The sequence below is a fragment of the Rhinatrema bivittatum genome, chromosome 2, assembly GCF_901001135.1.
Source record: "Rhinatrema bivittatum chromosome 2, aRhiBiv1.1, whole genome shotgun sequence".
NCBI classification, from domain to species: Eukaryota; Metazoa; Chordata; class Amphibia; order Gymnophiona; family Rhinatrematidae; genus Rhinatrema; species Rhinatrema bivittatum.
Genome location: NC_042616.1, coordinates 204,716,704 through 204,739,971, shown reverse-complemented (window position 1 = coordinate 204,739,971; position 23,268 = coordinate 204,716,704). Strand labels below are relative to the sequence as shown.

Here is a 23,268-nt window from a genome sequence, read left to right as displayed (position 1 = left end):
GTCTTGCCGATATAGCAGTTGCAGATACCCTGGAAGCGGTGTCGAAGATATCATAAGAGGATCTTATTTCATGCTTCCCTGCTCGAAACCCTTGTGTACCAGGGCTTGAAGCTGTTCCTGGAATTGTTGAGGCAGGGACTCTGCAAAGTCCTGTAACTGCTTGAATAAGACCCTGTTGTACTGGGTCATATACAGCTGGTAGGAGGCGATCCGAAAGATAAACATTGATCCCTGGAAGACATGCTGGCCAATGGCATCCAGGAAATTTTGTTCCTTACCTGGGGGAAAGGAAGAGCGGGGTTTTGATCTTTTTGCCCTCTTTTGGGCAGATTCTACAACCACAGATTGGTGATCCAGCTGAGGTTTCTGGAATCCTGGGGCTGAGTGGACCAAATAAGTGGTATCAGCTTTTCTGTTGACTGGAGCAACAGAACCAGGGTGTACCCAGTTCTTTTTGAGGAGATCCAAAAGAACCTGGTGAATAGGGATGGAGTTTATTTCCTTGGGAGCATCCAGGAACTGTAACAGCTCCATCATTTGGTGCCTATCATCTTGCTCAGTTTGTAATTGGAAGGGAAGCAATTCAGACATTTCCTTCACAAACTTTATGAAGGACAACGCTTCCTACTTTCAATAGGAGAAGGTGGCAATGGTAAAACATCGGTGCCTTGAGATGAATCGTCAGTCCAGGTGTCATAGGGATCAGCACCTGTCCCTGTAGGAACCTGAGAAGGACGGGACGATGGTATTCCTAAGGTCCTGGTCTAGGATCTGAAGGCATCGAGGGAAGTACTGGAGGCACCGATGAAGGCATCGAGGGCACCGGTGCAGGCATCAAGGGCATCGATGGATGGATCGGTGGCCGACGGGCGCATCGGCATCGATGGTTGAGGCATCGGAAGGACTCCCGATGGAGGAATGCGAAACAGTGTTTCCCCTCCCGATGACAGGGTAAGCGGGGAAGGAACCGGTGCCATCAGTGACCCAGGATCCATTGGTGGAAAAGCAGCTATGAGCACTTCCATCTTTGAGAGCAGCGGTGCCAATGCTGTCGGAATGGGATCGATGGTCGGTTCCGCAACCGACACTGATTTGGCGCCGGGGAACCTTGAAGTCTGTGCATCGCCTTATTGATGGCCTCCTGAACCATCCGGTCCAGTTCTTCACGGAGACCTGGAGCAAGCAGCCCCAGCTCCAGAAGGGAAGAAGGAGGCAGAGGCATAGCCGGAGGGACCACCGTTAAAGGAGGAGTCGCGGCTCCCGATACCTGTCCGGGTGAGGGTTGCCTCGGTGACCCAGTCACAGAAAGGGTCGGTGCCTTTTCTGGACGGGGTTTCTTCGATGGCGGCTCGGACGATGGAGAGGTCGAAGATTTTCCTTCCTCGATGGTCCGAGACTCGTAGTGTCAATGCCAATGTTTTTCTCTATGATCCCCTCGGTCCTGAGGGGGAGTAGAGGTAGTCGAAGGCTGAGAAATCGTCGATGCCGGACGGTCACTGGCCAGTGGCTGATACTGGCGCGAAGTGGACGGTGCCAGTTCAGACGACATCGATGCAATCGACGTGTCGGAGTTTGAGAACGGAAGAGAAGTTCCATTTTCTCCATTCTGGCCTTGCGACCTTTTGGTGTCATTAAGGCACATTTGGTGCAAGTCAAGACATCATGCTCGCACCCGAGGCACAATACACAGACTTTATGCGGGTCTGTTATGGACATGGTGCGAGTACAGTCTGGGCACCAACGGAACCCCGATGCCATGGCCTTTGAAAAATTTAGCCGCGGTACGGTCGATGGCCAGTAGCTCGCGAGGGCCAAACTCGATGGGAATCGACTGAAAACGGGTAAAAACTTACCGAAGTACCGCAGAGTCAAAAATTCGAAGGAGGGACCCCTGTGGAGTATGAAAGTTTTTAGTAATTCCATGAGAAAAATTCCTGTCAGGAATCTCTGTGGAGCTCCTTAACCCACGTGGCTACTGCTGCTCGGAAAAAAGAAGACTGAAGGGGGACCCCTGCTGGCTGCAGCTTTAGTGCCATGCTGGGCATGCCCAGTAGGTCCCAGTCAAAGTTCTAGAAACTCTGACAAAAGTGTTCCGTGATTGGGCTCCATCCTATGATGTCACCCATATGTGAGAACTACCATCCTGCTTGTCCTGTGAGAAAAGATGTTTTAAATTTCCATGTTTAATGCACAGATCTCTGCACACTAAAACTTACATGACTGCATACAGAAAGCTAAACCTTTTCTTCCAACAGGTGAAAGTGGAATTGCATACCCTCAGCCATTTTTAGATGTGGAAGAGTGCAAATGCAATCATATTCAATCCAAAAACAAAGCATTCGATACCACAGAATGCAGCTTCCATCAGAGCATGCCATATGGCTTGATTAAGAACCAGTAGCTTATGCGATGATGTCCACAACAAGTTGACGGACATCCCTTACCCGGATGATCACCTTTTCAGAGAAAAACTAAGAGAAATAGTCACTCAAATAAAGGAACAACAAGTGGCGGTCTAGTCCCTCTCTATGGAATAGGAACAGCAGTCTTCTGCAAGGCATGCTTACTACACCATCTCTGGCATACAGGTTGCTTAGGCTTACAGGATGCCAACTCTGCTTTCGCAACAGCGACAACCTCTGACTCGCACTTGACAGAAGGAGCACTATTAGCCAAAAAAAAACACAAGTCCAACCAAAGCCTGGGTCACATTTTTGACCACATTCAAATCCACCAATAATTATCTCTGGTAGCTTGGAAAATTCTGGCTGGACATGGAGTTCTACTCCCATTACTTCCTTATCCTGAAGAAATCTGGGGGCCTGAGACCTGTCTTGGATTTAAGAAGCCTGAACAAGCATATATACTTGAAGAAATTCAAAATGAATTCCCTCCACACAATTCTTCTCTTCATCCAGATAGGGGACTGTATGTTCACTCTACATCTAAACAATGCTTGTACTCATATTCATATCCATCTCTCCCACAGGCATTACCTGTGCTTTATGGTGGACTCTTCCCATTACCAGTATAGAGTGTTTCCCTTTGGTCTCTCAGCAACACTAAGGGGCCGATGCAATAAATTTGCATAGAAAGCGGGCGCTGAACAGTCAGCGCCCGCTTTCTTAATGCACCCCAGGCGCTCCCAAGGGGGGCATCATGCAATATTTAAATTAGGGGGTCGCATTAGTAAGGAGGCGCTAGGGTTGCTTGCATGCCCCTAGCGCCTCCTTGCTAACGCGAACCCAATTGGCGTCGGCGGTCCGATGGTTAGGAAAACCGACACCGAGTTTATCGACGTCGGTTTTCCTAAATGCTGCACAGCCGCAAAGCCAGGGGGTTCAGGAAACAGATGCTTGTCATTCAAGCATCTATTTCCTGCACCCGACTGCCAGTGTTTTCTTTTTTTTATATTCTTTGACTTTGTTTGTTTTTCCTCTTACTTAATATTGCAGCGATATTAAGTAGGAGGCAGTACAGAAAAGCATCAGTAATTAACGCCTGCATCAGGCAGGCGTTAATTACTGACCGCTAGATGTGCGTGCTAGACGCACTTTTTTTTTTGCATCTGGAGTGAATGCTAATAGCCTCAAGCATATGCATTTGCATGTGAATAGCGCTATTACTCACTCCGCTTAGGACGCGTGTTGAATAGGTGATAATTCCCTTATTGTATTAGGGGATTCATTAGCGCCTATTCAACCCACGTCCGACTGCCAGTTATACAATGCACTCGGCTGAGCGCACTGTATTGCATCAGCCCCTAAGGGTTTTCACCAAGTGCCTGGCTACAATAGCAGTGCATATGCAGCACCAGAGCATCCATATTTTCCCTTACTTGGATGAGTGGCTTTTTACAGCAAGCTCCAAGGAAGGTGTACTACTTCCTTGCAAAAATCAGTACAACTGCTACAATCGCTAGGATTCCTAGTGAATTTTGAAACATCAACCCTAATTACTTCCCAGAAAATCCAATTTATTGACGCATGGATAGATTCTCTGCAAGACAGCTTTTCTTCTCTCAAATCATGTGAATACTCTCAGATCCCTTGCATACAAACTGTTGAATATGGATCAGTTATCAGCCATTCTGGGCCTCACAGTGGCGGTAATTCACAGGTTAGTGAATCTACATGAAAACCCTCAATTTGGTTGTCAGGGATTGTGTGAGCTGGTCCCATTGGGAGCAGAGACCCCACTGCAGGAGGCTGAGAACCATCATGTCCATAATTTATTATCATGTGCTGTAATTATCAATCTCTCTTCAAATCTAAGCTCACCTCTCCTTAACCATTCCTGAGTCAGATTTTGATCCATGTGATATTTATGACACAACTTCCTATATTTGAAGCAATTCCCTTCATTTCTGCTTTGTGTTCAATTTGGTGCTTCCAATAATAGGTATCAGGGTTGGGTTGGGCTGGAAATGTTTGATGTTGTCCAAGGGGTATCTGAGAAGCCCTCCAGCCTGGCATTAGGGTTTGCCCCTGAGAGTTTGTCTCCCTCTCCACTAAGTGAGTGAACCTTAACTCGCACACTTTTTCCAATCACAGTCCTTGGGGATTTGGGTGTTTGTTTTTTTCTTCTAGTACTTAATTCCCCAGAGGGAGGACACACTGGTAATTATAGGGGAGATGCATGTAAACAGTGCCAAAGAGAATATAACAGTAATTCATTTAAACATACACAGGAAAAAAGCTTATTTAAAAAAAAATGTATAAACTAACTCCATACAGATGAGCTAACTATTGTTGTGTTTGATGTTAAATACAGGTAGGAATGATAAATCTCTAAAAAAAAACCCAAGTGGAGCATAAAACATCTATAAGAATTTAAAGTACACAACAGTAAGTCTTTTCAAGCAGAAAATTATATCTACCTCTTCAGTGAAGCATAAATATAAAATACTGAAACCAAGGATGATTTATTTTATTTTTTATACTACTTTCCCAAAATGAGTTATACTGGACAGATGAACTAAAGAGAATGAAAGCACTGAGGCTTAATAAAGTTATTGCATATGGTTTTCTATAAAATTTAATTTAGTTCCAATGATGAATAGCCACAAAAATTTAGAATATTTTTATGTCTTCATTATTACACACACAGACTATAAAGTTGTCTATAACTTGGAACAGACAGCAATTTATGTTTCACTACCACTTTACAAGTATTGAGAGAAGCTAGCCATTTTCAAGATCCCAATGCAAGATCTTTACATCTGAAAATATTGATCAGCATTTTTGCCCATGTCTTCCTGTGGTGGACACTGAATGAACTCTGCAATAAAATGCATAATTATCAGCTGCAGTAAGTCCAGACCAAGCCCATAATTAGGTACAGGCAACATTTGAAGGCACCAAATGTCAAAGGCCAAAAAAGAGCCTGCTTCTGCTTGCTTTAGAGCCATGTGCTGGCATAGCTTCACAGGGGTACTGCCATGGCACTTTGCCTAAGGGCACAAAAATCTTAAATCTGGCCCTGGGCCAGACATCATAATTTGGAAAATGATGAATGTATTTATGAGTGATTTACCTTTTGGGGTTCTAAAATTAATAGTCAAATAGAAACAGACCATTTTACTACACATTACTAATTCGTTGTCAATAGCTCAAAATCATTGAGGGACACACAATGCATTCATTGGGGCTTAAAAAATAATTGTTGTGCATTCTGATTATTCTAAAATCTACTTACCTCACAAACAGCTGCCTGAAGCATAGCATCAAATACACCTTCAGGTGCATCAATATTTCCCGAAAGTTTTTGTTTTCTTACTGCATTTCTAAACTCTGTTACGTTGTCAGTCAAGGAAAGAACATGAATATATCCATGAGATGGCATACAGTCAGAACGAAAACCACTGCGAGGCAAAACAGAAATATGATTCATGATTTACAGGATGCACTTTTTTTCCCTTCAACATTAATTACAGACTGAATTAGGAGGAAGTCCACATTTAAATACCCTATTTATGTCAGGCGGTTTTACAATTAGATTCTGCAGAGCACAGATCTTAGGGATTTTTTGTGTTTTGGTACAAGGCAGCATCTTTAAGAATTTTAATAGCAACAACTTAACAGAAAATGTTTCACTGATACAGAGTTGATTTTACTACTTACCATTTTTGAAATATAGTTTTATTTTAACTTACTGTATTATGTTAATTTTGTTTTTTTGTTTTTATTATATAATTGTATCTAATCCAGTACATGAATACATATATTAACGTCAATATTCAGCAGACTGTTTAGTGGACAAGTTATCCTGCTAACCTTTGCCTAAATGTTATGTTTGAATAAAGCTATTTAGGATTTTAAGTTATCTGGTCTCACAAGGCCGGATAACTTGCTATTTACCCAGATATCTACAAAAGATATCCGGATAAGTAGAGCTTTTGTTCACAAAAACATCAAGATTTAAAAGTTTTTCTATCCCCCATCTAATATAAAGGTTGCCCTATTGGGCCTTGCAACCCCACTCCACATCTTTAAATCTGATGGAGCTGTCAAGGCCCCCCCCCAAGACTATTCCTTTCTTCATAGAGCAACTGGTCCCTGAGGCCAGACCCTCCCCCCCCCCCCCTCAGCAATCTAACAATACATGCCACACACCAACCCCCTCCAACCACCCCTTCCCTCCTCTTCAGAGGTCAAAAAGTCCTCGCTGGAAACGGGGTCAGCACTTACCCACTCCCGGTAAGGTCTGGCACAGCTTCTGTCAAAGCTGCACTGGAAGTGTAAACTACACCAGGTTTGACAGAAGCTGTGCTGGACCTCGCTGGGAGCAAGTAAGTGCTGACCCCACTGACAGTGGGGATTTTATGGCCTCAAGAAGTGGGGAGAAGGGCTGGAGGGGTTGTGATGCAGTGGGGTGTTGTTAGATTGCTGAGGGGGGAGAGGGGGAATGGCCTGGCCTTAGTGACCGGTTGCTCTATGAAGAAGGGGACTGTCCAGAAGTGGGGGGGGGGGCTGTGACAGCTCCATCAGATCTAGCGATGTGGAGTGGGGGATGCAAGGCCCAATAGGGCAACTTTTATATTAGGTGAGGGACAGAAAAAAAAAAAATCGGGCCATAGGCCCCTTTAATTCCTTGTTTTTTTTGTGAGAAACTGCTACTTACCTGGATATCTTTTGAAGATATCCAGGTAAGTAGCAAGTTATCCGGCCACACAAGGCTGGATAACTTTAAACTTGTTTCCGATCAGCTCTAAAGTTATCCAGCTAAGTTACCCAGATAACATGACTCCTCCCCGGAATGCCCAAATAAAGCCCACTTTTTATCCAGCTAAATTATAGCTGGGTAAGTAACCAACTCAGGGAGACTATTCCAGGCATACTGTGCAGCAATGTGGAAAGCGCAATATCAGGAGTTGGCAATGAATGAGAAGAGCACAAATAACAGGGATTTGCCCGATGAATGGAATTCAAAAGGAAGGATGTAGGTAGAGTGAAGGGAGGAAAGGTAATGAAGAGTTGCAGACTGAATGCATTTGTAGACGAGTAACACAAACTTGAACAGGGTAAAGAAGTAGATGAGAAGCCAATGTAGTATCTTGGGAGAAGGGGTTATATGGTCTTAACAATGTTGAAGGAAAATAAGATATGCAGCTGGATTTTGAATAGATTGCAGTGGAGAAAGATGGGAGGCCTGTGAAAAATAAGTTGCAGTAGTCTAAGCAGGTAAAAAGAGTGGATGAGCCTTTTGACAGCATGCTTAAAAAAGGAAACAGATTTTAGTGATGTTATAGTATAAGAAATGACATTCTTTGGCAGTGTTTAAGATGTGCGAAGAGGAGAGAGAGGCATCAAAGATGACCCAAGATCATGAGTCGAGAGAACTGGGAGGATGAGAGCATCCTGTCATGCTTCCAAGGTAGGTTGTCTTTTCAGTGTGGTTGCACCTAGTTTGAAGTTGTGCAGCTTTCCCAGGGCCACACCACACTGTAAAACCTACCTAGAAAGGGTCTGAGCAACAACAATCCAATCTGTAAACTCTTGCTAGTACCCTTTGGCTTGGGTATCAGCCAAATGTGACATATATGATATATGTAACATTACACACCAAGAAACATCACTGTATTTAATTAGCACTCAATAAACTAGAGTAGGCGGTGGCTGTCTCCCTGACAGGAGCACCTCAAAATGGCTGTAAGCCATACACTTGCCAGGTAATAAAGCCTGCTACTTCCCATCTCTTTTTTTCCCCATTAACCTCTTCTTCCCCAGCTTCACAAGTAACTGCGCAATTGAGATTGAATGGGCCAATGGGAAAGTCTATATATAGTAGGAGAAAAAGGAAGGAGCCTGGTCCAGCAGCCTATCACTATTTTAGGGTGTGGCTCCCAGAATGCTATTAAAGATCCTGCTTTTTCTTCTTCTACTTTGATTCAAAATGTTCCATAAAGATCATTCCAGAACAAATTATTAGACTTTATGAGATGTTTTATACACATGTAAACACATGCATGGCCCAAGAATCTCATTGGGATCAAAACATGTGCACATAAGGCCCTGCAAGTAGCAGTAAAAAAAAAAAAAAAAATCAGTATTTCAAACCACATTACCTCATTTTTTTGTTCTGTGTTTATTCCTGTTATGCAGGAAATGAGTTCCAGTGACAACACTTTGAATCAGGCCCATAATTTTTCCATGCAGTGTTTCCATCATGTACTAATGCACATTAGACAGTACATACCTGCAAGGATTATTGACTCTGTGTGGATTACTACTACTATATGGTGTCATGGCTTTATCCACAAATGATCCAAATCCAAATCGGAAATCACGAGAGACATTTGTCATCTTTTGAGACAAATCAAATCCAATGGAGTTCAGGTTTTCTATGCTTTTGTGCATTGAGGCTGAGACATCAACTAAATAATATAGGTCCACAGGATATTTCTCCAGATGACGAACTGTTAACATAAAACTTGCTTCAGCTCCTATTTAGAAAGGAAGATACACCTTAATCAAATATTAATAAGTATGAACTCTGAAAAACTGTCTATCACGTTCACTATCATCCTTAACCAATGAAATCTTCCAAATATTAACCTTTGCAATAAAACATCTGTTTAGTATATTTATGTTACTAGAAAAGGCTTTGTGTGATGCTTTATTTCTAACATATATGACATACCATTCTGTATATTTCCCTTTAATATGATTTTTACCATAGACAGGTACTGACATCAGCAGAAGCAGAAAACATATACGCAAATACGAGAGTTTGTATGCTATATAAGAACTCCAGTATGTGCCTCACTATGCACATCTACTTTTAAAAAGAAATACTTGCACAATTTAAAACATTCTCAGGCTGATGCAATACAGTACACTCTTGAATGGACGTGCATTTTGGACACGTGTCCACAACCTCTTATGCTATAAAGGGATCAGCATGTCCAAAATGTGCGTCCAACCCCCCATGAAGCTAATAGCACTTATCACATGCAAATACATGCTGATAAGGCTATTAGCTATTCTCCCCCGAATCAAAAAAAAAAATGTGCACCCAACACGCTCATTTTTACCCTCAGAAATTAACGTCTGCCTGGAGCAGGTGTTAATTTTTGAGCAGCCCAAAAAAGTGTGCAGAAAAGCAGAAAATACTGCTTTTCTGTATTTCCTCCGATTTAATATCGTGGTGATATTAAGTCGGAGGAACTAAAAGGACAACCTTTTAAAAAAAAAAGTGCCGGCGGTCCGGTTAGAAAAAGGGGCACTCGTAAAATTGAGCATCCATTTTCCTAACTGGCTGACAGCTGACCTCTCCTGGGCGTCCGCTGTCAAGGAAGCGCTAGGGGCGCACAATTTCCCCTAGCACCTCCTTTCTGCCGTGGCAGCTGATTTAAATATTAAATCAAGCTCCCTGGAGAGGTTGATCAGCGCGCATTGGGAGAGTGAGCACTCAATCAGGAGCGCCCGTTTTCCCCGCGCCAGTATTGCATCGGCCTGTCTCTGCTTTAAAAATAATCCTGAAGAATGTTAGCTGTGTTTTCCCAGTTTTAAATAAGCTGCATTGTGGAAAACACTTTTAAGAGCTCAAATTACACTGCGCTTTAACCCATAATATGATGGTGAAACTGAAAATCATGTTCATCCTTAGAGTGTAGACCTCTCACATAACTTACAGTGTGTAGCCTAATGGCCCTGCCTGAAATGCACTATTCAGAACGCTATAAAATTTAATACCTCCTGTAGCAGACTGAGCAGTTAAAGAGTAATAAAGACTGTACAGAATGGACAAAGAGGCAATGGAAACATTGGGTTCATGTTTAAACTGTTTATGTTTAGTTACAATTTCTGACATTAGTTCCAGTTCCCACAGCAATTACAAGAGTTCATTGGTACATGAAGATGTTGTTTGTGACTCTTTCAAGTGCAGGAGACTGATCTCTGGAGCAGCACGAAGCATTAGGCTGCCAGGGAAGTCGCTGCTTCCTCAGAATGAGCCTGAGACTGAGATACACATTGAATATCTCTCCTATGGAAGCAATGAATCCTAATGACAGCGCTGTTTGCCATATTTCTTCCTCCTGCTAGCAGCAACTATGATTAGAAAAAGGACAACACGTTTTCTCACTGATACATTACACATACCGGGGGTAATTTTCAAAGGAGTTATGTGCATAAATATAACTACTGTTGTAGCAATTTTCAAAAGCCATTTACTCACGTAAAGTGAACTTATGCGAATAAATCCTATGGACGATTCAATGGCATATATTGTAGCAATTTTCAAAAGCCCACTTACTCAAGTAAAGTGCATTTACATGCGTAAAACCCAGTTTTACGCATGTAAATGCTTTTTAAAATCAGACCCACCATATTTCACTAAAGTAACATGGAAATCATTTTTAAAAAGATACATCATGTATCTTCTCTGCTTAGTTATACAATATTTTTTCCTCATCAAATGCTACTGTTAGCCACACTGAACACATATTGATAAGCACGTAATATACACTTACATACTGACACTTTACTCAGCAACGGAATACAGGAAGAGGGAAAACAGAAATACTTTCTGGATCCATATATATAATAAGGTTCTGCCTTTGCTGAGCCGATGCTCTACAGGTCATGTGCAACAAGCCATTCAAACTCAAGATCATGAACCCCCCTTGACATTTCAGGAGTGTCAGCCATCCTTTCTCTGATAGCTTTATCATAATCTAATAATGAGAAATCTTCAAACTTATTATGTGCATTAACTATCGTGTACCGGAAAGACCACAGCGCAAACGTCTGCACAAGGTCTGTCCTACTCACAATATTTTCCAGCCTGGCAAAGGACTTTACCCAATTAAAGATGTTGTGTAACTTCTTGTTTACACTGGGTGGCTCTTGCTTCCTATTATACTATTTCTGCTCCCCTTGTTTTCTACAACCTCTGTGACGGAGTGTACAGAAAACTCCCTCAGTCTCACCCGGTCCTCCTTAAGATTGAGACTCGCAGGAAATCTGGTAACTCCTGTGCTGCTTTGGAGGAAAAAGGTCACCTGGAAGGAAAGCATCAGCTTGATGAGGCAGGAAGCAATCCTGTAGCTAGGACCTGCCTTCAAGATGATGCAGTACCCTCTTGCACCAAGGATAGGTATCCATGGGCACATACCCAGAAGGAAAGGGTTAGGATGGCCCTTATAGCTGGTGATTCAATTATTAGGAAGGTTGATAGCTGGGTGACTCGTAGACGTGTTGCGGAGCACGCCCTCAGGCCCTGTTAGGAGCACGGAGGTGCGGTCCCATTTCAAGGAAGATGTGAGCCCTTGGATCGCGGCACGACTCAGGGAGGAGCCCCAAAACACACCGCGAGAGGTGAGCAGGTACGAGCACGGGTAGAGCAGGAGCAAGGCTGGACTGAAGACAAGGCGAGGATTATCCAGGACAGGAACAAGGCAAGCTCAGCCTTCCACTGGACCTACACGCACCAGTGAGTCCCAGCAACACAATGCTGGTCTCAAGAGTAGCCCTCCATCCACTCGATAGCCCTTCCGGACCCGCCGCTTGGGAACGACGAGTGTGTGAGGCCAGATGGAGGCTGAGGGCAGGAACATGAAGACTCAGATGTAGACTTGGATACTCAGGAGACTCAGACGTAGACTTGGATACTCGGACAAGGAATCAGGATATTCAGTAGACTCTGACAAGGATTCAGGTTACTCAGAAGACTCTGACAAGGATTCATGTTACTCGGAAGACTCAGATAAGGATTAAGGTTGCTCGGAAGTTTCAGGCAAGATTCAGAACTCAGGCGAAAGAACTGGGTGAGAACTGCATCACAGCGCACCCTACATAGCTGCCCATGGTTGGTCGCGGACCACGCTGAACGCGAAGCAGACTCCAGACAAAGAAGTGGAACTTGAGACTGGAACATGACGAAGATTCAGTAGAGGCCTGCACCGGGGCGCGTCCTACACAGCCGCCTGTGGCTGATCGCAGACCATGCTGGAACGGAGCAGGTTCTGGCAGCGTCTTAGGCATGGACAGATGCAAGCACAAGGGACTCGGAAGTAAGGCATTAAAAACAGAAGCCTTCCAGAGGCTTGCGCTGCAGACGAGAAGGCCTTGTACCACGAGGCGCCCTACACAGCCCCCATGGGCTGGTCACGGACCACGACGGTGGCACGCCAGGAGAGGTGGACAGACGAGGGACCTGGGAACTGGACGAAGAGCTGAAGATGAGACGAATGGAGTCGAACAAGGAACATGGCAACTCAGGACACAGAACATCTGGACATCAGGACATCAGGAGAACTGGACATCTGGAACATCAGGAACAGAAGACAGGCGATGAGGGAGCTCCGACGAGGGACAAGATCAGGAACATCAAGGAGACAAGGTTCAGGAACATGAAGGACATGGAACAAAGATCCATCAAGGCACAGGAAAACCACGGAAGACCTGGATCCTCAGGAGACCACAGAAGCTGTGAAGACTGGATCTGAAGGCACTGAGGAACAGAAGCAAAGCCCTTTTATAGGGCTGAAGCAGTCAAAGGTTAATGATGTCATCCGTTGGGGCCGTGGAGCTTTTCCCGCCGCTGGCCCTTTAAATACCAGAGAGAGGCACCCGCACGCGCCTATGCAGAAGCAGGAAGAGGAGAATGCCTCGGCGGCATCCATGCCACGTGGGAGGCCCGGAGGACAGCGGCGTTGGTGGCGGCAGCCCTTCCTTGAAAAAAGGAAGCAGGCTGCAGCAGTGGCTACAGCCGCAATGAGAGACTCCCGCCGGCAGCACTAGGACCGCGGGGGAGCACCGGCAACGCGGCGGCCTTGGGCCACTCTCCGGAACGGCGTCGGCGGCCTGGCTGGACAGAAGGTAGGGGACTACCTGTGGCTATCGCAGTCAGGATCCCAACAAGATGTGAGGATTGCTTGGTAACTTGCCTGCCTGGTGCGAAGGTAGTGGACTTCACCCATCAGATATATAGGATTTTAGATAGTGCTGGGAAGGAACTGGCTGTCTTGGTACATGTGGGTAACAAAGACAACAGAAAAGTGCAGGAGGGAGGCTCTGGAATTCAAATTTAGGGTTTTAGGTAGAAAGCTGAAATCTAGAACCTCCAGGGTAGCATTCTCAAAAATATTCCCCGTTCCACATGCAGGACCCCAGAGGCAGGCAGAGCTCCAAAGCCTCAATGCGTGGATGAAACGATAGTGCAAGGAAGAGAGTTTTAAATTTGTTAGGAACTGAGATTCATTTTGGGGAAGGGGGGGCTTTTTCTTGAAAGGATGGGCTCCATCTTAACCAGAGTATTTCCAGGCTGCTGGAGATTGTGCAGCCTTTAAACGAGATAATGAGGGAAAGCCGATAATTGCTCAGAAGTGTATCGTTTGGAATGAAGTATCTTTGAAGGATACTAAAAGAAAAGGGAAATAGGGCATCCCAATAGAGAGGTTGAAATAAATGCCAAAGGGGATCAGGTGCCTTTAAGTAAAGTGCAGAAAGATTACAAATTATCCCTGTCAACTGATGAGCAAGTTGTTAGTACAGACAAGAAACATAATTTGAAATGTCTATATACAAATGCTAGAAGTCTAAAAATTAAGATTGGAGAGTTAGAGTATATAGTACGCATCCTCACCAATTCCAAAAAACGTGACCACATCACACCCACCCTGATCGAACTCCACTGGCTGCCTACACAATCCCGTATCCTTTTCAAGACCCTCTCGCTCATCCACAAAAGTATCACTAATGAAAACTCTGACTGGCTCAACCCTCCCTTACTTCTACGCACCTCTACTCGACCATCTCGTACTGTACACCAAGGAACACTCCGCACCCCCTCTATCAAATCAACAAAACTCATCTCCACAATGAACAGCGCCTTTTCTCTAGCCGGTCCCACCCTCTGGAACTCCATGCCCCCAGACCTACGCACTGAATCCTCTACCCCTAAATTTAAAAAAAAAAACTAAAAACTTGGTTGTTCCTACAAGCCTACCCATCCAACATGAACCTCTCTTCGAATGTTGTCTGATCCATTTTGGACCCCGCTCAACTTTCACCTTATCTTCCCCTTATCGTGCTTTCTCGTCTCTTCATTCCCTTTTCCCTCCCTCTGTCTTAATGTAATTTCCACCTATTGTTTGTCAAACAGTATTATATAATGCCGTTCTGCTTTTCCAATTAATCAATTTTTGTCAAATTTCGTGTAAATATCCTTTTGCCTCCTAATCCCCCAAGCAGTATCTCGACCAGATGTTTCTGCCCATTGTAAATTATAGCCATGTTTATTTAGTTGTTTTATAGTTCCTTAATCTCACAGTTACCGTTCAATGTAAAAGCTCCACCTAAAAGTTATTAAGTTACTTGTAAACCGATGCGATGTGCAAACGGATGTCGGTATATAAAAGATTTTAAATAAATAAAATAAATAAATAGCACTGAATGAAGAGGTAGATATAATTGGCATCTCAGAGACCTAGTGGAAGGATGATAATGATTGGGACACAGTGATACCTGGGTACACATTAAATCGAAATGATAGGATGGATCAAATTGCACCTCAGGAAGCAAGAAAAATCTGGCTCACACAGAGCTGCAGGTATACATGACCATCATCTGCTGCAGTCAGAGAAATACTGATGAGCTGCAGGTGGCATACTTGGGATACCAGTGCCTCGAAGCTTTGCTCTCTGACTCCGTCTGCTGGTGGGAGTGCATAACCCACTGGTCTGGACTGATCTGGATATGTACAGGAAAATTATTTTTCACTCAGTGCATAGTTAAACTCTGGAATTCATTGCCAGGGGATGTGGTTTCAGCAGTTAGTGTTACTGGGTTTAAAAAAGGTTTGAATAAGTTCCTAGAGGTTAAATCCATAAATTATTAAGGTAATTAATAAGCAATAGTAGCTTGTGATCTATCTAATGTTTGGGTACTTGCCAGGTACATGTGACTTGGACTGGCCACTGTTGGAAACAGGATACTGGGCTTGATGGACCCTTGGTATGACCCAGTATTGCATTTCTTATGGTCTTACTTATGGGCATATCTGCCAAATTTCTTATGTTACAAAATTACCCACTATAAGTTTGTGGACCTTAAGCAAAGATATTCATTTTTCACACATTTGGATCTCTTTAGACAAATAATTTGTGGGAAAATGTAGAAACCATTTATGGAAGACATTTACCCATAATGAAAAATCTTGTTGTAGTTTTCTAATTGTGCTACACCTCAACATGTTCACTGAATAATTTTGTATTAAAAACAAATATTATGGCTGAGTTCACCACATAAAGAAATGCCAGACATCTTCTGCTGACCTGAATTCAAAAGTCTTATTGCATTTCTGGCTCTTTCAACAAGCCTTCCCCTAACCAAAACTCACATCAACCATGCCATAGAAAATGTACTTAGGCCTTCTATTTAATGCGCGCCATCTCAGACTTTGGAATCAATCAAAGCACGCCATTTCAAACATTGTAATTAATCTGTTATAGTTACTGAGTTACCTATCTACTACAGCTTCTTCATCTGCCAAGTTCCATTACCCTTGTTTTATTGTAACTGTTGCCTCTTCTTCTAAGTTATGGTTAATGTTAAAAAAAATCCCTTTGTTCCGTGTAAACCGATTTGATATGATTTGTATCATGAATATCGGTATATAAAAGTACTAAATAAATAAATAAATAAATTTCTAGCTATTAAATTTTTAAAAATGCATAATTAATTTATTATAGTTTAGAGTAACAAATGTAATAGTTTATAGTTTATTATTCTTTATATACCGACATATCGGGGTTCCATCATATCGGTTTACAATAAATAAACATAAGGAGCAAGAATGACATACATTAATTAAAAATTAAAATACAAATCAGCATAGTAAAATAATAAATAAGGACTAAAATTCTAATGCTAAAACTATAATAAGTACTTACAATAATTAAAAAATGATTACACAATAAAAGATAAAAACCAACTGACCCATCCAGCTTGCCCATTTATTCCAGTCTACACTGCTAAGGATATATCCCAACTGCTTGACTGCTTATAGGGTATCACTCCTTATCAAAGCCAGTTTTTTATTGTGTTTCTCATCGGTTTGCTTCCATCCTGGCTAGATGAGCACACAAGTTCTAATACTTAATTCAGCTCTCAGCAGCTCCCTTTCCCTCCCCCATTCCATGTCTTAGCTTTGTAATAATCCAGAAATTTACCAAAATTAGGGCCTCATTTTCCATCCAGATCGCACACAATAAGGGACGTTTTGCATGCGAAAAGTCCCTTATCGCGTGCGATACCAAAATGGGGGGGGGGGGGGGAGTCAGCCCCAGAAGAGGAGGAGTCGGGGCATCACCGGAGCCGACTCCGCGAAGACGCCGCGGACGACGAAAAGGTAAGGCCCTTTTCGTGTCTGAGTTCGGGCCCAATAGCTACACCATCTATGGTGGCGCTATTGGGTGCGAAACCGGCAGCGATCGCACCGCGACGGTGCTATCGCTGCCGGCTAGCGCAGGCCCGCCCCCCGTTTCGGCCCCTCGCCCCTCATTCCCTAAAGTATCGCAGGCCTACAATACTTTAGAAGATGAGGCCCTTAGTGAGGTCGCTATCTGAACATATAGCCAGGTATGTCCCAGTTACCTTGCTGTGTGCTACCTGGGCCACCACCAACTATATTCAGTTAATATCATTTTAGATGAACAAACCTGGATGCAACTGGATTGAAACCTCTCCTGGTGTCACTTGTGTGTTAGCTTCCTGAACACTGGGTATTGTTACCCGGGCAGAAGGATATTCTATTAAATCAGAGCTGCAGCCTTTGTATATTAAATTAAATAGGATGTCACATCGTTCACTTTTTGTTGCTTCCACCATGAAATCCTGATCAAAAGAATGAAAGTACAAAGTGTTACAGAGTATGGGCAATCAACAACATTTTTAAAGTAAATTAAGCAAACAAATAACTAACAAGTGTTTCCAATCAGATAATACACTACCATAAATTGTGATATAGTGCAGTGCTTGATTGCCACATGTTTTTAATGTTGCAATTACTAGAAAATGTTTTCAAATGTACCTTAAATTAAGTTGGAACAATCCCATTAGTCAAGAACAAGAAAAACAGTTTACTTCATATTTAAAAAGCATATTGTACAAGTCAGCAACAACAAAGGAAAATTACAGAGAACACGTTATGCATTTTATTTAGGTACTGTACAAACATTTCTAGCAGTTTTTTGGATGGGAAACATTATGCAAAAGCTACTCAATCAGTGCATAATGCTCACTATACCTACCTACCAGAAATTTCATAGAGCAGGGGTGGGCAAACTACAGCCTGCAAGCCAAAATCGGCCCAGCCTCTTGTTTAATGTGGCCCATCTACTTCCTTCAAGTAGTCCATCGTGTCCAGCCCGCAAACACCAAGATTCTGTCTATGCTGATAAGCTCTCCCTGTGCTTAGCTCTCTTTTCTGCTAGTGAAGAGAGTGGATACAGAGCTATAGTACCTTTATTCCTCCTTCTTAGCCTTGATGCTGCAGCTTCCTGGTTGTCAGATGACTATAATATTTCTGGAGTAGAGAGGGAGGATAGGGAAGCGGCTGACAGGTGCATGGCACCAATCAGAGGGAGGTGGCTGGGCCTGCATGAAGAGGTCCTTGTACTGTATCTGGATTGGCAGTCGCAACCTCTCTTGGTCAGACCTTAGTGATCAAGGCCTTGCCTCCTTTACCCAATTGGGGAAGAAGGATTTGCCAATCTCTGGGCCAGTGTGGGAGGCAGCCTATGTGGGGTGGGCTCTCTGTCTACTGCAAAATCTGCTGCAGAGGAAAGGTAAAGCTCCGGCCTAGCAAATGCTTCAGGGAGCCCCCAGTAGTTCACTGTCTTCAGATAAAAATATCTTACAAAGGCAGCTGAAATGATTCTCATATCTTTTCTGTTGCGGTTCGACTGAGACGGGTATAAAAAGAAATTCAGCTGCATACTACTTCTTGTCATTGTTTATTTGATGTTTGATGTAAGGGTTTTGTGTTTTGTTTTTTAAATAATTATATTATGTCTTTCCTCCTGCTGGTGGGTTCTAATTAAAATGGCAAATCTTATTTCTATTTACTTTTTGCTCAAATCTTTTTTTCTCTTATTGAAAAATCATTTGCTTCTGTTGGTGCTGCTTTGATCCTGTCACAAATCCAGGGGGAATGCTTGTCACTGACCCCCCTCCCAACACACACATTCAAGGAGCTCCAAAGGGACTAGCTCCCCCTCCCCAAGGAACTCTGAGTGACATCTACTCCTGGCTTCCAGTAAAGTTGAGCATCAGTAATGTGGCCCTGCTTAAAAAAAGTTTGCCCACCCTGTCATAGAGGCTACAGCTAAATAGGATTAAACATGTCAAGTGAAAAATAAAGTTGTATCCTCTGCCCGAATGGTTTCTTTTTGTTTTGCCCCCTCCCTCAAAAGCACTTAAATGTTTGAATAATATAACAAGTTGGAAGGGTCCAATCCTAGATAGCTTATATGGAGAGGCGCCAGTACTGCAGCAAGCATTCTTTTCTGCCCAGGTTTTTGGAAGGCACAGTAACTGCCTTAGTAGCCTAGATTCATCATTTTGCCCGTGGTTAAAAAAAGGGGGAGGGTAAGAGAGAGAGAGACTCTCATATAAGTAAACTTTTTATATCACTAACAGGCCGATGCACGCGATTCAGTAAAAAAAATATTCAAATTAGGGCCTGTGGTAAAAAGAGGCGCTAGGGACACTAGTGCATCCCTAGCGCCTCCTTTTTGACAGGAGCGGTGGCTGTCAGCGAGTTTGACAGCCGACGCTCAATTTTGTCGGCGTCGGTTCTCAAACCCGCTGACAGCCACGGGTTCGTAAACCGGACGCCAGAAAAATTGAGCGTCCGGTTTTCAACCTGCAAGCCGCAGGCCGATTTAAAAATTTGTTTTTTATTATTTTAAATTATTTTTAACTTTTGGGACCTCCGACTTAATATCGCCATGATATTAAACCGGAGGGTGTACAGAAAAGCAGTTTTTACTGCTTTTCTGTGCACTTTCCTGGTGCCGGCAGAAATTAACGCCTACCTTTGGGAGGGCGCTAATTTCTGAAAGTAAAATGTGCGGCTTGGCTGCACATTTTACTTACTGAATCGCACGGGAATAACTAATAGGGCCATCAACATGCATTTGCATGTTGCGGGCGCTATTAGTTTCGGGGGGGTTGGACGCACGTTTTCAACGTGCTATTACCCCTTACTGAATAAGGGGTAAAGCTAGCGCGTCGAAAACGTACTGTACTGTATCGGCCTGTAAGAGGGGCAACTAGTAACTCGGGGTGAGGTTTTGGTGGTGGCCTAGGTTTTGGGAGACAGTTTTACATGTACACTCAGAGGAACAAACAGCACAATAGACATCAGTGAAGATATTTTGTGATTTGGAGTGATGACAGGTACACAAAGATGAGATTTGAATACTGTACTCTCGACCTAGCTTGATAGCAGCTAGGTAGAAAATGCATCAAGCTAGGTCGAGAGTACATTGTACAAATCTCATCTTTTTATACCTTTCATCACTCCAAATCATATAAAATCTTCACTGATGTCTACTGTGCTGTTCATACCTCTGACTGTGCATGTAAAACTGCCTCTCAAAATCTAGACTACCACCAAAACCCTCTTCCCGAGTTCAGAATGGCCCCTCTTACAATAGTATAAAAAGTTGACTAATATGTGGACCTCCCTAGAGGCTCTCTCTCTCTCTCCTCTCCTCCCATCCCCTCCTCTCCTCTCTCCGAAACGAGATTTGCAATATTTATCACAAATCCCAGTGCGGCCATAACGCACAGCAATCGCAGACATAACACCAGGAAAAAAGGTGTAGTTATTTCCAGCATTAAATCCCACGATAGCATATGTTATGGTATTGCACACTACATTAAGTGCCCCTCATTTTCATAAATTCTGCCCAAACTCCTCCCTTTTGACTAAATTTTTAGAATTTGAATACGCATCTTATGATGCGTTATTTATCACATGTGTTAATGCATTATCGTGGGTGTTAGAGCCCTAACACCCGCGATAATGCCCTAACACAATTTGATGAATGACCCCCACAGATCTTATGCAGTTTGCAACTCACAGTGCCCTCATGTGGCAGCAGATGAAATTGCACTGGGTCAGACATAACATAAAAATTGCCTACTGGGTCAGACTAAGGGCCCATCAATGTCAGGATCCTGTTTCCAACAGTGGCCAATCCAGGTCAAAAGTATCTGGCAAGATCCCAAGCAATAGGTAGATCCCATGCTACTAACATTCAGAGGTAATGAGTTTCTATCCTCAAGTCTACCTGGTTAATAACGGTTTGTAGATTTTTCCTCCAGGAAGTTGTCCAAACCATTTTAAATCCAGTTATGCTAACTGCCTTTACCACATCTTCTGGCAATGAATTCTAAAACATAATTTTGCATTGAGTAAAAAAATATTTTCTACAATTTTGTTTAATGTATTGCTTAGTAACTTCTTAGAATGTCCCATAGGCTTTCTGATTTTTTTTTAAAGAATAAACAACTGATTCACATTTATCTACGCTACTCCACACATGATTTTTATAAACCTCTATCATATGTCCCCTCAGTTGTCTCTTCTCCCTAACCTCTTTAGCCTTCCCTCATAGGAGAGCTGTTCTGTTCCCTTTATCATTTTAGTCACCCATCTCTATATCTTTTTTGAGATGCAGCAACCAGAACTGCACACAGTACTCTAGGTGTAGTCACACCATGGAGCCATACAGAGATATTATAACATTCTCCATAGCTTTCCTAATAGCTGCTAACATTGTTTGATTTTTTGACTGCGGCTGCACAGTGATCCAAGGATTTCAACATATTGTCCACTATGACGCCTACATCCTTTTCCTGAATGGTAACTCTTAATATGGAGAGTAACATATAGCTACCGTTTGGATTACTTTTCCTTATATGCATCACTTTGCACTTAAGAACATACAAATATATGATTTGCCATACTGAGTCAGACTAAAGGTCCATTAAAGGTCCTTTAGTAAGTGAATACTTGCTATAGGATTTGTTCATCATTTTTTTCACTTCATGGATCTTCTTTATCCAATGTTTATATTTGTCAGGGGCAGGTCAGAAGAACCTAAACAAGAAATTCAGGTCATATATCATCAGAGATTTAAGCTAGAGATGGGAGTGCTAGAAGGTGGCCAATGAAATTGCAATGTCACCTCCAAGCAATACAGGAAATGAGAGGAGAAAAAAAAATCAATCAGCTCAATATTCCACACTTAAGCAAAGGAGTAGAATAGGTGACTAGGAAGAGCAGCATACCAATGGAGAAAGGTTGGAAAGCTATGTCCACAAATGCTCATAGTCTAAGCAATACATTTGCAGAACTGCAGCCCCTAATGAGGGCAGACTTGGACATTGTTGCTATTACAGAGACATAGTTCCATGAGACTCATGACTGGGATATGGCCATCCTGGGCTATAACTTGTTAAGGAAGGACAGAGGACAGAAAACGGGGAAGAATAGACTTTTATGTCAAAAACAATATCCAAGCAACTGAAATGCAACAGACATAGAGTAGGGAAGAAACATTATAGAATGCCCTAAAAAAAGATGGTGCTTCCAGTTATGCTGGTGTGGTCTATAGGCCTCCAATAAAATAGAAGAAGTGGACAGTGATCTGGTCAAAGATATCCAAAAGGTGAGAAAGAAAAGAGGAGTGTTGCTTTTTGGAGATTTTAATCTGTCAGATGTGGAACAGAGAATCCTACTGCAGAATCTACAAGTAGAGAGAGAGTGAATGCCCTTCAAGGGGTTCTGCTCAAACAAATGGTAATGGAACCCTCGAGAGAGAGAGAGGGTGTGATACTCGACCTGGTGCTCACAAATGGGGATAATATCTCTAAATGCCCAGGTAGGTGCTCACCTGAGCACCAGTGATCATCAGATGGTATAGTTCGATATCACTTCCAGGATAGAAAGCAGTCACACAAAAATTCAAGTTTTGAATTTCAAAAATAAAGACTATGTCAAAATGGGGATGTACTTGAAGGAAGAACTAAAAGACTATGAGAAAATGGATGAGGTGGAACAACAGTGGGCCAAATTAAAAGGAGCTATTACAAAGGCAACAAATTTATATGTTAGAAAAGTAAACAAAAGTTAAGAGGAACAAGAAACCAATCTGGTTCTCAAAGGATGTGGCTAAATAAAGGCAAAAACAACAGCATTCAAGAAGTACGAAGGATTCCAAAAATAGGAACACAGGGAAGAATACTTGGTAAAGCTGAGGGAGACGAGGAAAGAAATCATGAAAGCAAAAGGTTAAGCAGAAGAAAGGATTGCCAAAAAAGGTAAAACAAGATGACAAAACATTTTTTCAGATATATCAGAGAACGGAGGAAGGCCCAAGATGGTATAGCAAAACTGAAACGTGGCAAAGAGCAATGTGTGGAGAAAGATGAAGAAATAGCAAAATACTTCAATTCAGTGTTCACTAAAGAAGACCATGAAGAAGGACCATTGCTGGTTGACAAGATCATGGATGGGAGTGGGGTAAAAGCAACCCAATTTACAGAAGAGAATTTACGGGATAAACTAGGAAAACTGAAAGTGAACAAGACCATGGGGGCCAGACAAGGTACATCCCAGGATACTAAGGGAGCTCAGAGTTGTGCTGGTGGGTCTGCTGAAGGACCTGTTCAATAGTTCCTTGGAAACGAGAGTGGTGTGCAAGATTGGAGATGAGCGGTTGTGATCCTGCTTCACAAGAGCGGT

At 42.9% G+C, this 23,268-nt stretch overlaps 1 protein-coding gene across 1 annotated transcript in view; it reads right to left on the bottom strand.

The window, feature by feature from the left end:
* The window catches only part of ITGB8 (integrin subunit beta 8), a 341,438-nt gene that overhangs the window by 212,966 nt on the left and 105,204 nt on the right, over window positions 1-23,268 (bottom strand). The window contains exons 3-5 of the mRNA XM_029589046.1: window positions 17,168-17,342; window positions 8,698-8,944; window positions 5,698-5,863 (exon numbers count right to left, since the gene is read on the bottom strand). Of these exons, the coding sequence (XP_029444906.1) occupies window positions 5,698-5,863; window positions 8,698-8,944; window positions 17,168-17,342 (588 nt within the window). The remainder of the gene's footprint in view (window positions 1-5,697; window positions 5,864-8,697; window positions 8,945-17,167; window positions 17,343-23,268) is intronic.